This window comes from Schistocerca americana, chromosome 6, assembly GCF_021461395.2.
Source record: "Schistocerca americana isolate TAMUIC-IGC-003095 chromosome 6, iqSchAmer2.1, whole genome shotgun sequence".
Classification (NCBI taxonomy): domain Eukaryota; kingdom Metazoa; phylum Arthropoda; class Insecta; order Orthoptera; family Acrididae; genus Schistocerca; species Schistocerca americana.
Window position 1 is genome coordinate 230,391,034 of NC_060124.1, and position 14,231 is coordinate 230,405,264.

The window sequence follows — 14,231 nt, forward strand, 5'->3', positions numbered from 1 at the left end:
CCTACTGCACTCATTTATTCTCGCCCTCACAGTCTCCTCTCCTGCCCTATCTCCCCCTTCCAGTCCACTCCTCAATGTCATTGTGCACCACACACATACCCTTGCCTGTGCCAGAGCCAGCACCAACCTGACATGGTGCATACTCAACCATCAAGTTTTATAGTAAAGCTGTAATCACATAGCTGTGGCATTCAATATACATTAGATGAGTATGTGCCAAGCAAGATCGTAAGAGATGGAAAAGAGCCATCGTGGTACAACAACCGAGTTAGAAAACTGCTACGGAAGCAAAGAGAACTTCATAGCAAACATAAACGTAGCCAAAGCTTTGCAGGCAAACAAAAATTACATGAAGCGACATGTAGTGTGAGGAGGGCTTTGCGAGAGGCATTCAACGAATTCGAAAGTAAAGTTCTATATACTGACATGGCAGAAAATCCTAAGAAATTTTGGTCTTATGTCAAAGTGGTAGGTGGATCAAAACAAAATGTCCAGACACTCTGTGACCAAAATGGTACTGAAACAGGGTGACAGACTAAAGGCTGAAATACTAAATGTCTTTTTCCGAAGCTGTTTCACAGAGGAAGACTGCACTGTAGTTCCTTCTCTAGATTGTCGCACAATGACAAAATGGTAGATATCAAAATAGATGACAGAGGGATAGAAAAACAATTAAAATCGATCAAAAGAGGAAAGGCCGCTGGACTTGATGGGATACCAGTTAGATATTACACGGAGTATGCGAAGGAACTTGCCCCTCTTCTTGCAGCGGTGTACCGTAGGTCTCTGGAAGAGCTTAGCATTCCAAAAGATTGGAAAAGGGCACAGGTCATCCCCGTTTTCAAGAAGAGGCGTCGAACAGATGTGCAGAATTACAGACCTATATCATCGGTTGTAGAGTTTTGGAATACGTGTTATGTTGGAGACTTTCCTGGAGACTAGAAATCTACTCTGTAGGAATCAGCATGGGTTTCGGAAAAGACGATCGTGTGAAACCCAACTCACGCTATTCGTCCACGAGACTCAGAGGGCCATAGACACAGGTTCCCAGGTAGATGCCATGTTTCTTGACTTTCGCAACATGTTAGATACAGTTCCCCCAGTCGTTTAATGAACAAAGTAAGAGCATGTGGACTATCAGACCAATTGTGTGATTGAATTGAAGAGTTCCTAGATAACAGAACACAACATGTCATTCTCAATGGAGAGAAGTCTTCCGAAGTAGAGTGATTTCAGGTGTGCCACAGGGGAGTGTTGTAGGACAGTCGCCGTTCACAACATATATATATATATGACCTTGTGGATAACAGTGGAAGTTCACTGAGGCTTTTTGCAGATAATGCTGTTGTATATCAAGAGGTTGTAACAATGGAAAATTGTACAGAAATGCAGGAGGATCTGCAACGAATTGATGCATGGTGCAGGGAATGGCAATTGAATCTCAATGTATACAAGTGTAATGTGCTGCGAATACGTAGAAAGAAAGATCCTTTATCATTTGGCTACAATGTAGCAGGTCGGCAACTGAAAGCAGTTAATTCCATAAATTATCTGGGAGTAAGTATTAGGAGTGATTTAAAATGGAATGACCATATAAAATTGTCAGTGAAGCAGATGCCAGACTGAGATTCATTGGAAGAATCCTAAGGAAATGCAGTTTGGAAAAAAAGGAAGTAGGTTATAGTACACTTGTTTGCCCACTGCTTGAATACTGCTCACCGGTGTGGGATCCGTACCTGATAGGGGTGATGGAAGAGATAGAGGAGATCCAACAGAGAGCAGCGCGCTTCGTTACAGGATCATTTAGTAATTGCGAAAGCGTTACGGAGATGATAAACTCCAGTGGAAGACTCTGCAAGAGAGACGCTCAGTACGGGCTTTTGTTGAAGTTTCGAGAACATACCTTCACCGGGGAGTCAAGCAGTATATTGCTCCCTCTTACGTATATCTCACAAAGAAACCATAAGGATAAAATCAGAGAGATTAGAGCCCACACAGAGGCATATCGACAATCTTTGTTTCCACGAGCAATACGAGACTGGACTAGAAGGGAGAACCAATAGAGGTACTCAAGGTACCCTCCGCCACACACAGTCAGGTGGCTTGCGCAGTATAGATGTAGATTCTATGTACAACAAGCTGACTTTATCTCTACCATGCTGCTGAATGCTCAGAAACGACCTGGTTTGTGCGTAGGGATATGTGCCTCAACATTGTATATGTGACCGTAGCTTGCTCCAGGGGCAGTTGTTGGCTGTATCTGGCTCGCAAATCATGCCATTTGTTTCTGAATTGGACAGATGTAGAATTCATATGTTAGCCATGTTAAAACACACACATCCTCCAGTGTCCACATGCTAGTCTTTTTGTTCTGTCTGTAGTATATATAAATAAAAACTTCAAACCAAGATGATGCGACTTACCAAACGAAAGCGCTGGCACGTTGATAGACACACAAACATACACACAAAATTCAAGCTTTTGCAACAAACTGTTGCCTCATCAAGAAAGAGGGAAGGAGAGGGAAAGACGAAAGGATGTGGGTTTTAAGGGAGAGGGTAAGGAGTCATTCCAATCCCGGGAGCGGAAAGACTTACCTTAGGGGGGAAAAAAGGACGGGTATACACTCGCGAGTGACCAGCCACCGTGTCATCCTCAGCCCACAGGCATCACTGGGTGCAGACATGGAGGGGCACGTGGTCAGCACACTGCTCTCCCTGCTGTATGTCAGTCTATGAGTCCAGAGCGGCTACTTCTCACTCAAGTAGCTCCTCAGTTTGCCTCACAAGGCCTGAGTGCACCCCACTTACCAACAGTGCTCGGCAGACTGGACAGTCCCCCATCAAAGTGCTAGCTCAGCCCGGCAGCGCTTAACTTCAGTGATCTAACGGGAACCAATGTTACCTTTGTGGCAAGGCCGTTGGCATAGTCACAGCTACTCATTTACTAATAAGACGTTTGCTTCTATAAGTATATGAAACAACATATTTAAAAAATCCTGAACAGAAATAATTATAAAAGGTGCTTGCATTTGTGTGCCAATTGTCTAATGTTGATTTATTGACAAAAGGAAGTAATGTGGAGTAATGGATGCCCCACTGATAAGTGGCTCTGGGAGAAGTTGTATAAAAATTTTAATAAGAGAGGATATGAAACCAAATTTGTACGCAGCATACTTTTATGGCTGAGAAATAAAGGTACATTAAAAGATGTGCTGTAAGTGTCTTGCCCCCCCCCCCCCCCCCCCCCCAGTACACTTCACTGGTGACAGTACCGCCAAAAAACATTGGGCAGATGATATGTTGCTATGATAATGCACAAAACACTGTTAACAGTAATCCATGCTGTAGTGAATTGAGACCTGCACACAGCCATTGAAACCTCATTGTTGTCACATAGCACAGTTGCTGCCACATCAATAAATTACCTGAGAACATCTGCTGTGAAATCATATACTCCGGAAGCAATATTCATGAAAATGCAACGCTGTGTTGAACTTTGTATGCAGATGGGGGAAGTCCGTTTCTGGCATGTAATGTTCTGTTATTTCTCAACCATAAAGGTATGTTTTGTACAAATTTGGTTTCATATCCCCTTTTATTAATTTTTTATTATACTTTTCCTGGGGCAACTAGCTAATGGGACTCCCATTAGTTGTAAGAATTTGTAACTACACTGTGTTAACAGTGTTGGTACCAGTATGTGTTGTCTATTTTGTTCAGTTCAAGTGGACAATTTTGAACTGTTGATAAACAATTGTATTGCACTACTAAAGGCAAAGTAAGTGTTGTGAGGTTTATTGTATTCTGGTTGTTTGTATCCAGGGTGTATCAGCTGTTACAGTAGCCATGCCACATAAAATTAATGTTCAGCAGATATATTTGATTATTTTTTATGTGGCATTTCAGTAAGACCTTGTGTTTTTCAATAGTTTTAGTGATACAGATCTCTTATGATGTAATTTTTAATAAGTAAAATCTCAGCTTTCCCAGACTGTTTCTGTCATTTGTCGATGGCTGAAGGGTCCATAAGGAATCTAGTATGAAAACAGGGCTTCTATTGGTGTCGTGCAGCAGATTGTTTAGAAAAACAATTCGCTAACTGTAGTTCATTTTTTGATGAATGGAAATTTGTAATTTCACCAAGCATTGAGACACGCTGGAGATTTTGAAAGAAAGATAAGATTTTTATAAAAATAAATTTTCCACAGAAAGTTTCATGTAGACAGGCTAGATCTGTCTTGAAGTTGTGATAGAACCCGTCCTGTATGTTAGATTCTAACTGATCTCTGTAACTGTTTACCTGTATTTGCAAAGGAATTCATTATCCAAATTGTTCATTCCACTGTCCATTTGATCTTTTATAGCTTCAGTGGTTGATCTTATTTATTTAATTATTTTTCATTTGTTTTGCTGAACCTGGTATTTTTAACTTTCAGCATTTCTTGTTGATATACAAATATTAATGTTCATTGTTATTTCCAAACACAGGTATGTTCGACAAATCGAACAGAGGTACAGTCAGCTTTGAGGATTTTGGAGCATTGTGGAAGTATGTCACAGACTGGCAGAACTGCTTTCGTTCATTTGACAGAGACAATTCCGGCAATATTGACAGGAATGAACTTAAGACTGCATTGACTTCATTTGGTTACCGCCTTTCTGACAATATAGTATCTTTGTTGATGCAGAAATATGATCGAGGAGGCCGTGGTGTTATTTACTTTGACGATTTCATTCAGTGTTGTGTAACACTTTATGTAAGTATCATTTAATAATCTGCAGTTCCATTTATTTTGCATGTCCGTACTAAAATTTTTTATAGCTGTCTAAATTTGGAGCAAATATTTTGTGCCATTATTAACTCCCATGAAGAAAAAGAAAGTATTTCAATTATTATTATTTCTTAATAATTTATTTCACGTGGAGAAATTGTACATATTTCAAAGAATTGGGAAAGACTGAACAACAGTAAAACAGCAACTGACTGACAAATTTCAGACAGATCATGTGATTCTCAATTGGACATAATGTTAAGATTCCGAGTGATTTATTCTTCTTTCAATTAATAATGCAATTGTCTTGGTTATATTCTTTTCTTCTCTTTTCCCTTTAGCTTCCAATGTGTGATTCTGGGATCTGTGTTGGAAAAAAGTTCCTATTTTTTGTGGGAAACCCATGTGGCCTCAGTTTTTTTGGGAGTGGAAATTCTGTTTTAAGCAGCTGATGGGCAATTATGTGCTGAAAACTAATGATGATTTGATGATTCATGAAAATATTTCCCTTGAAATGAGCCTCACTCTCCAGAATAGTTCACCCAGGTTAAATAATATAGTAACCACAACTGACAGTTACATATACACAACATAAAGACCAACTTCTGCAGAGTCCTGTCAGTCCACTGGCATTTCATCAAGAGAAATACAAATGCCTGAAACCAAGAGGGACTTAATACCTCAATGATATTCCACTAGAACTCATACAAAGTGGGAAACCCAAACAGTACAAGCCAGCATAAATAATGCCACAGTAGTCATTATAATTATGAAAGGTTATCTCAGAATCTGGCTATTATTGTAGCATCGTTCTGCCCTCCATCTCAGGCAAAATCTTTTCTGCTTTTAATTCTACAGGACAGGCTACAGACTGTTCCAAAGAAAATATTCCTTGAATCTTCATTTCTCTTTAGCTCCTTCAGAATTGCTGGTTGTATAATTTGTATCAAACAGCTGCAAGAGAAACATAGATTGCAACATAGACCTCTGTGCATAGTGTTCTGTAACCTGGAAAGGAACATGGACACCTTAAGTTGAAAAGCTATTCTAATGTTTTTCGGATGACACGAGACAGTGTGGTACTGAGCTGCAAGACTCACATGTCTCTCGCAGTTGACTTACATATTGTGTGCAGCCGATTCTCTTCTCTGGGTAGTCAGCTGTGTCGATCTCACAAAAGCTTATCCTCTGAAGACTATAGCGGATTACAGGAATTTATTAAGTTACTTCTCTATTTTTGAAATAATTTGTGTACTCGTTGACCGTTTTCAGTTCATTCTTGGTATATTTTCATCTCTCAACACAAAGCAACATTTACTCCTTTTCGCATAAGCAATTAGACTCTGGTAAGCCAACTGGTGTCTTTAAACGTCAGACTCGATAAAATACAAGTTCAGTATCGTAGTAACAATCCAATAATTTATGGACATCACATGCGTCCTGCCTCATGCAGAGCTAAGACGTGAAGTAAGATAAAAGTCTTTAGTCACAAGCAAGTCCAATACATGAATGTGCATAGAAATCTATATTCTATTGTTCATTAGTCTTTTTTACAATCGACACACACTAACACACCAAAGAATACTACATAATTATTCCTTGGATTTTCATCATCTCTTCTGTGGCGCTGGCAGCAAACACTTGTCGTCGTGAGTCTCTCACCCTCTTACAGTCTTCTAATAACAAACTTCCGACCTGCACATAGAAACAGGTGGATTGGTAGAAGCGTTCTCACTCTCCCACACTCGTACCTAAAATATCGAGTGTTCGAGACAGTGGAAGGCCGAGTGTACCTAGAATTTACACTGAACTTCTTGAGGCACTACACTATATGGATGGTTTTAAGACACTGTAGATGCAAAACAAATTTTATAGAACTGATCAAAGAACTCCATTGCGGTGTGTTGGTCAGGGAAGGACCCTACCAAAGTGACATCTCTGCAAAATACAAAATTACAGTGGTCTTAAACAGTGCTGTGTACTTTTACCCTCAGCCTCTGCTAGTTGCCCGCTTTACTCCACGTGATATTGTCCCCAACCCACAGTAGTGTGAAAATTAGATACAATTTTGTTGGAAGACTGTTAAATGAAGCCAGACTTCCTTAGCAAGATTATCCAATGAGAGATGCAATACACAGATCACAGTACTTATCCAGTGCATACATCTGGAAAGCTGCCATCATGTCAGCATCGTATAATTAATCTAGGGAAACATCACAAACATTCCAAAAGAGAATGCACTTCATTTTACACTGATCAGTGTGGCACACTGGACTTCTTAGCAGTAAGATGACAGTTCAATTATCTCTTCGGCTTTACAGATTTAGCTTTTCAGTGATTTCTCTAAAACACTTGACGTAAATGCTTTGAAAAGGATGTGGCTGATCTCCCCCCCCCCCCCCTCCCCTCTCCCCCCCTCCCCAATCCTGAGCATGCAGTCTGTCACTAATGACCTCATTGTCACCAGGGCATTAAACTGTAATCTTCATTGCTTCCTTCCTTGTAACATTTGACATCATATCGAAAGAGTGGCTAATTGGCATTGCCTTTAAGAACTGCACAATAAAAATGTCTGATGGCTGGCTGATTTTCTTTATTTGCACTTGTGTTATTGTAATTTAAGCCATCAATGACTAGCAGAAATTCACAGTTGTTAGTGTTTCTTGATGGATTTCACCATCAGCAGAACAAATATTTGATTAGTCTTTCTCTGAATATGTAAAGGCATTGGTACGTAAGTGAATGTTCTCATAAACTAAATCGGAAAATACAAGGAAATGAATGCTGCACTCTATGCCAAGCAGTAAATCTCATCACCTAGACATCTGTGATTCGAGCTTATGCATTGGATCTTGCACAGTGGCTCTTTCAACCCCAAGCCACTGGTAAACAGCCAGCAATAGTTTAATTGATTGTTCACCATCATATGTGTTGGCTGTTTTTAGTAGCAATATGAGGGAGATGAAAAAGCAGTTGACAAGTTAACTAATGTCTTTTTCAGCATTAAATGTCGGTTTAGTATTATCAAGGGTGAATTTCGACATATATATGGCACAGAAGTGAGAGTGCAGTGATAACACTAAAGACCAATGGCCTGATGCATGTTGCTCACTTTATGTTCATATGTTTTACCTTGTGAAACTGTTTCAATAGCTTGACAACAAAAGAATGTTTGTCTCACAAGTAGTTCATGCAAATAAATTAATCGCAGTAATACCAAGTTAGTCTCAGAGTTAGCACAGCCTCCTAATTGAGTGAGTGTGAGCTATCAGCTTAATTACCTGTATTGTCTAAGGTGGTGCAGTGGTTAATACACCCATCTGAAAGGAGGAATTGATTTCATATCATCTTCTGCTCATCTTGATATAAGTTTCCTTTGGTTTCAGTATACAAGTTAAAGCAACTGCTTAAATCATTCTTTTGAAAGACAATAATTTTCCAATGTGCTTATGCTTTGTCCCTTAATGACATTTTCATCGCTTTTATTTTTTTCTTTCTTTCTTTCTTTCTTTCACTCATTACTAACATTGCTGAAGTAGTGCCACTTTGTAGAGGCTGCATTTGACAGCTGTGGGCAAAAATATCATGAGTTGGGAACAACTGCTGTAAGAAGTCCTTCCTGTTAACATTGGTACTTGCATCCAGACTTCAGAGTATTACATAAAAATCAGAATGATTGTAGCAAATGCTGTTCAGGTTAGCATATATAGGTGGATTTGTGAAGAGTATGTGTTTAAACTTAATAAAGAGTTGTTACTGCAAAACTAGTAAAATTATCTGTGCTGTTGGGTGCTTATCTCATCAATCTGCTGCAGGTGAGTGGTTGCCTATCTTCATTTTTGTTAATTTCCACACTGTAATTTCCTCTGTTATTATGGAATTTAGTGTTTGTTGTAATTCAGTAAATGCCTCAACTTGTGCAGTATCAGATAATTTTTACTATGCTGTCTAGATACATAATGTTTCGCTTCATGAATTTACATTTTTTCATTTCTTTTCTTTTGCTTTCATTTTTCAAATCTCTGTTTTTAAACTGTAGTTTGATTTAAACCTGTCCCTTTCAGCTCAGTTGCCTTCCTGTCCTTTGTTACTGCTCCTATGCTTTGTCATGTGCGGTCCCCCTTTGCTTTTGCTGTGAAATTAAATATCTGCTTCTCCTCTCATTGCTATTTCAAATTTCCATGATTCAGTATCTTTGGGTTACAATGGAATTGTCACATGCTGATAAGGAACAGTAGACTGACAGTATTCTCTCATTGTATACTGGTTGATGGTGCATCTTACTTGCAGTAAATGCAAGATATCCCCTTAACACATAGAGAACCCAGTAGTATCTAATTACTAAGTAAGTGGTAGTGTGTTATAGGCTGTCATTATGGTTAAAAGACTTAAACTTGTTGGGAGGAGACAAGATGTTATTGCTTTACAGTTTGAGCCTTTATCAAGTATGCATGAGAGCAGTGGAAATAGCTGTTAAGATCACAACTGTTCTGTACCACTCTTGCATATTGTGGGGTGGTGGGATTACCATGTTGAATAAATTTAGTTAACTGGTATTTGTGGAAGATGTAAAAATTCTGCTGCCTATATAGTAAATCATGTGTAGGGCTGTGTGAATGAATGAGACATCATTGTACATATCTAACCCTGTAGAAAATATTATTGCTTAATCCATATGAAAATGGAATAACATAATAATGGTGCAAAGAGCCCCCTGATGCGCTGTGTACAGTGGCTAGTGGATTCTGAGTGTTGCCACAGCATACATTCCCATATTGAAGAAACTAACTGCTGCAAATTGATAATTAGTTCTAGTTTTATCACAATTAAGAAAAATGTAGTTTAAAAACTGCCAGATAATTAATGCCTTGAATTTTAGCTGGTTGATATGCAACAATAAATAACACTTTTAAAAAGTTGCAACAGGGCTCGTACCATTTGCTCTGAGGCTCGTTTTCTGGAACTGTATTTAAATGAGGTCTGTTATCCCCTCAGCGTAGCATTTTTGTCATCCATCTTACTGTTACAATATTTTTGTAATCACACATATGACACCCATTCTAAGTTTTTTCATTGACAAGACCTTGTCCTATTGTTGCTTAGTTTTTAATGTTTCGGGTATATTAAATGCAAAATGTGTTGAAGGCACCTTCTTTTACCTACTTCTCTTCTGGCATATGGAAAACTTTTATCATCCAGAGCATAGTGCTTGAGAGATGACTAATGTCTTATATCAAGTCACTTTACACAGGGCTCAGAATTCTACAGTAGTGTGCCACCAGAAAATTTTGTATGAGAATAAACCAGAAAGAGCGAATACTGTATGTGGCAAAGAGAAACTGCAGCAGAGTAACAGGGAAATACTGCTATTGCCAAACCCCCCTCCCCCCCCCCCCCCCACACACACACCCAGTAATAAAACTACAGCGTCTCTCTCTCTCTCTCTCAGCTTTTCTCCATCATTGAAATATAAATTTGCTTCATAGATTACATTTTTCCATAAATAGGCCCCTGTTGGCTAAGATTATTTCAAAACTTTGCGGAAGATGTTTGGTGAAACCTGAAAATGACACTACTAAAGTGTCTGATTTGTGTACAATAAATTTAATTCTGTAGTTGCTTTGATTTTATTCGTCACACTATCAATAATAATCTTTTTCTGTTTTTCAATTTTTTTACAGACTCTTACATCTTCATTCCGCCAATATGACACAGATCAAGACGGTGTCATAACAATTCATTATGAACAATTTTTGAGCATGGTTTTTAGTCTGAAGGTCTGAAAGTATCATTTTGGTGATAGTTATCACTTCATATTGCAGTTTATAAAGCCACAGGCAACAATAAAAGATGATTTATGCATTTATCTTAAGAGGATCAAAAGAAAAATTGCTTGCTCATATTCCTCCAGTATCTTTCCTATGCTTGTCTACCTCACACACTGTCAAATTTTCTCATTACTTACTGTGTGCTTATTCCATTGGGATGTAATTGATAAATATGTTGAAGAATAAAGTTTTCATTGTGATTTTATATTCTATAGATGTTCACTCTTGTAAAGGAGCAGTGTTTTAGTGACAAGATTGTCTGAATTATATCTCTGTGATAGATCTGGAAAGAGGTGATATTTGAAATTTTATAACAGACTTTATGTGGATGTGGTGCTCTCCCTATTATGGGAGTTACTGCGACATGTATGTGCTTTTTTTGTCTGATTCTTATACTTGTATTTTAGGTGTAACAACGCCTAGTATTGTTTACTTGTGGAATTATATATACAGTTAAAATTCTCTCAGTATTTTGTAAATAAAAAACTTTTTATGAAATGATGTTTTATTTTTTTTACTGTGCAGCTTACACAAGGTCAAAGATACTATAGAACAGCATTTTTGTCCTGTGCTTGGCAATGTGCTGGAAACCTGATTTTCAATTTGTGTGTGTGTGTGTGTGTGTGTGTGTGTGAGAGAGAGAGAGAGAGAGAGAGAGAGAGAGAGAGAGAGAGAGAGAGTGTAATTCAGTTACATTCCTGTAATTTTGTCTAGTAAGAACTGATACTCTAACAAAGAATTTTCTCTAGCAGGCTACTGCAGCAATAAAACACAAATGGGGGTATAACACCAAACTAAAATTTTTGTGGCAAAGAAAATGCGTCATTTACAACAACAAAACACAGTGTACACGCAAGTGTGTGCCAATAGCAAAATGTATCAAAGGCTTTAGGATGAATATTATGCAATAAACTACTTTCAATTAGCATGATCACAACTGTTAACATTTTTAGAGCCCCTCCACACACTAGTGGCAGATCACTGCAATCCATCACAAGGGTGACCAATAGCTTTGTCCCCCCCTGCGGGACCGGGGGTTAGAATAGGCCCGAGGTATTCCTGCCTGTCGTAAGAGGCGACTAAAAGGAGTCCCTCCCCCTCAAGGGGGTAGTTAGCGCCTGCGTCCGGAGACGGACGATTCCACGACCTATATTTGCGGTCACTTTGGTTTTTCACTTCTTCTGGTTTCTTCCTTCCTTTGGTTGGTTCCTTTCTTTGTTCTTCTCCATCTCACTGTCTTACTTACTTTTCCCCTTGCCTCCTCCTCCTTGCCTCCTCCTCCTTGCCTCCTCCTCCTTGCCTCCTCCTCCTTGCCTCCTCCTCCTTGCCTCCTCCTCCTTGCCTCCTCCTCCTTGCCTCCTCCTCCTTGCCTCCTCCTCCTTGCCTCCTCCTCCTTGCTTCCTCCTCCTTGCCTCCTCCTCCTTGCCTCCTCCTCCTTGCCTCCTCCTCCTTGCCTCCTCCTCCTTGCCTCCTCCTCCTTGCCTCCTCCTCCTTGCCTCCTCCTCCTTGCCTCCTCCTCCTCGCCTCCTCCTCCTCCTCCTCCTCCTTGCCGCCCCCCCTCCTCCTCCTCGTCCTCCTTGCCGCCGCCTCCTCCTCCTCCTCCTCGTCCTCCTCCTCCTCCTCCTCGTCCTCCTCCTCCTCCTCCTCGTCCTCCTCCTCCTCCTCCTCGTCCTCCTCCTCCTCCTCCTCCTCCTCCTCCTCCTCCTCCTCCTCCTCCTCCTTCTCCTTGCCTCCTTCTCCTTGCCTCATCCTCCTCCTCCTCCCCCTCCTCCTTGCCGCCGCCTCCTCCTCCTCGTCCTCCTTGCCGCCGCCTCCTCCTCCTCCTCCTCCTCCTTCTCCTTGCCGCCTCCTCCTCCTCCTCCTCCTCCTTCTCCTTGCCGCCTCCTCCTCCTCCTTCTCCTTGCCTCCTCCTCCTCCTCCTCCTCCTTCTCCTTGCCTCCTCCTCCTCCTCCTCCTTGCCTCCTCCTCCTTGCCTCATCCTCCTCCTCACCTCATCCTCCTCCTCCTCCTCACCTCATCCTCCTCCTCCTCACCTCATCCTCCTCCACCTCCTCCTTGCCTCCACCTCCTCCTTGCCTCCACCTCCTCCTTGCCTCCACCTCCTCCTTGCCTCCACCTCCTCCTTGCCTCCACCTCCTCCTTGCCTCCACCTCCTCCTTGCCTCCACCTCCTCCTTGCCTCCTCCTCCTCCTTGCCGCCTCCTCCTCCTTGCCGCCTCCTCCTCCTTGCCGCCTCCTCCTCCTCCTCGCCGCCTCCTCCTCCTCCTCCTCCTCCTCCTCCTCCTCCTCCTCCTCCTCCTTGCCGCCGCCTCCTCCTCCGGTCTCCGCCTCCTCCTCCTCCTCCTCCTCCTCCTCCGGTCTCCGCCTCAGCGTTTGAGACAGTCTGTCCTTTCTCTTCCTCTCTCCCTTCTTTTTCCTCTTCTTCCTTCCTCCCTGTGTGTGCCTGAAGGCCGACCCACGCGTTCGCACGCGTAGTCGGTGACGAGGTAACGCGAAATTCCCCACCCTGGGTAGACAAATAAGGCATGCACGTACCCCCTGGTAAAGGCCAGGCCCAGGGAGGGGTGATTGCCTGAGCTGACACCTTCCGACCATGCCGATTGGTCCCTTCGTCCCTTTTTCGGGAGGTGTGACCTGAGGTGTAAACATTCACCTAAGGCGGGAGTGCCCTCTGAGAGGGTCCCCACAAGGAAGGAGCGCGCCATCGGGGATGCTGGCAATCATGGGGGATTCCTCCGCAATGGATTTCTCTTCTTCTCTCTCGACTTCTGCCCACAAACGGAAACTTGACCAGCCACCAGTTACAAAAGTACTACTGCCTGCCCCACAGTTCCTCGTAGTTTCTCGATCTGAGGACGGAAAGGATTTTTCCTCTGTCAACCCTTTCGTTATCCAGAAGGGCGTAGATGCCATAGCCGGATCTGTCAAGTCTTGTACCAGGTTGCGTAACGGTACCTTGTTACTAGAAACTGAGAGCGCCTTTCAGTCACAAAAACTGCTTCGGGCCACACTCCTGTACATGTTCCCTGTTCGGGTGGAGGCTCACCGTACTTGGAATTCCTCTCGTGGTGTGATATATACTAGATCACTCGACGGATTGACTGACGAGGAGATTCAGTCTTTCCTCACTGAGCAGGGCGTGACGGCTGTCCATAGGGTCATGAAAAAGGTCAACAATGACCTTGTACCGACCCGGACACTTTTCTTAACCTTTGATAGTGTTCAGCTGCCGTCGCGCATCAAAGCGGGCTACGAGGTTATTTCTGTTCACCCGTATGTCCCGACACCTACGCGCTGCTACCAGTGTCAGCGTTTTAATCACACTCGCCTGTCTTGTTCTAATGTGGCTAAATGTGTCACTTGTGGCAGGGATGCCCATGAGGGTGACTGTCCACCTCTGTCTCCTCGTTGTGTGAACTGTCAGGGTGACTATGCAGCATCCTCCCGCGACTCTCCCATCTACAAGGAAGAATGCTGTATACAGGAAATTTGGGTCGAAGAAAAAGTGTCCACCTCTGCTGCTCGCAAGCTATTTGCTAGTAGGAAGCCCACGCTGCTCCCAGCGGGGAAATACAGTACTGTCCTCGCCTCTCCTCGGACTACCAGGGAGGTGGTGATGCAGACATGTAA

The 14,231-nt window shown here is 42.1% G+C and overlaps 1 protein-coding gene across 2 annotated transcripts in view; it reads left to right on the forward strand.

Moving 5' to 3' along the window:
• Positions 1-11,100, forward strand: part of LOC124619427 (programmed cell death protein 6) — a 46,673-nt gene extending 35,573 nt beyond the window's left edge. For both annotated transcript variants that reach the window (XM_047145802.1, XM_047145801.1), the window contains exons 3-4: positions 4,491-4,759; positions 10,456-11,100. In XM_047145802.1, coding sequence (XP_047001758.1) covers positions 4,491-4,759; positions 10,456-10,557 — 371 coding nt within the window. In that variant the 3' untranslated portion in view covers positions 10,558-11,100. The remainder of the gene's footprint in view (positions 1-4,490; positions 4,760-10,455) is intronic.
• Positions 11,101-14,231: the final 3,131 nt, after the last annotated feature.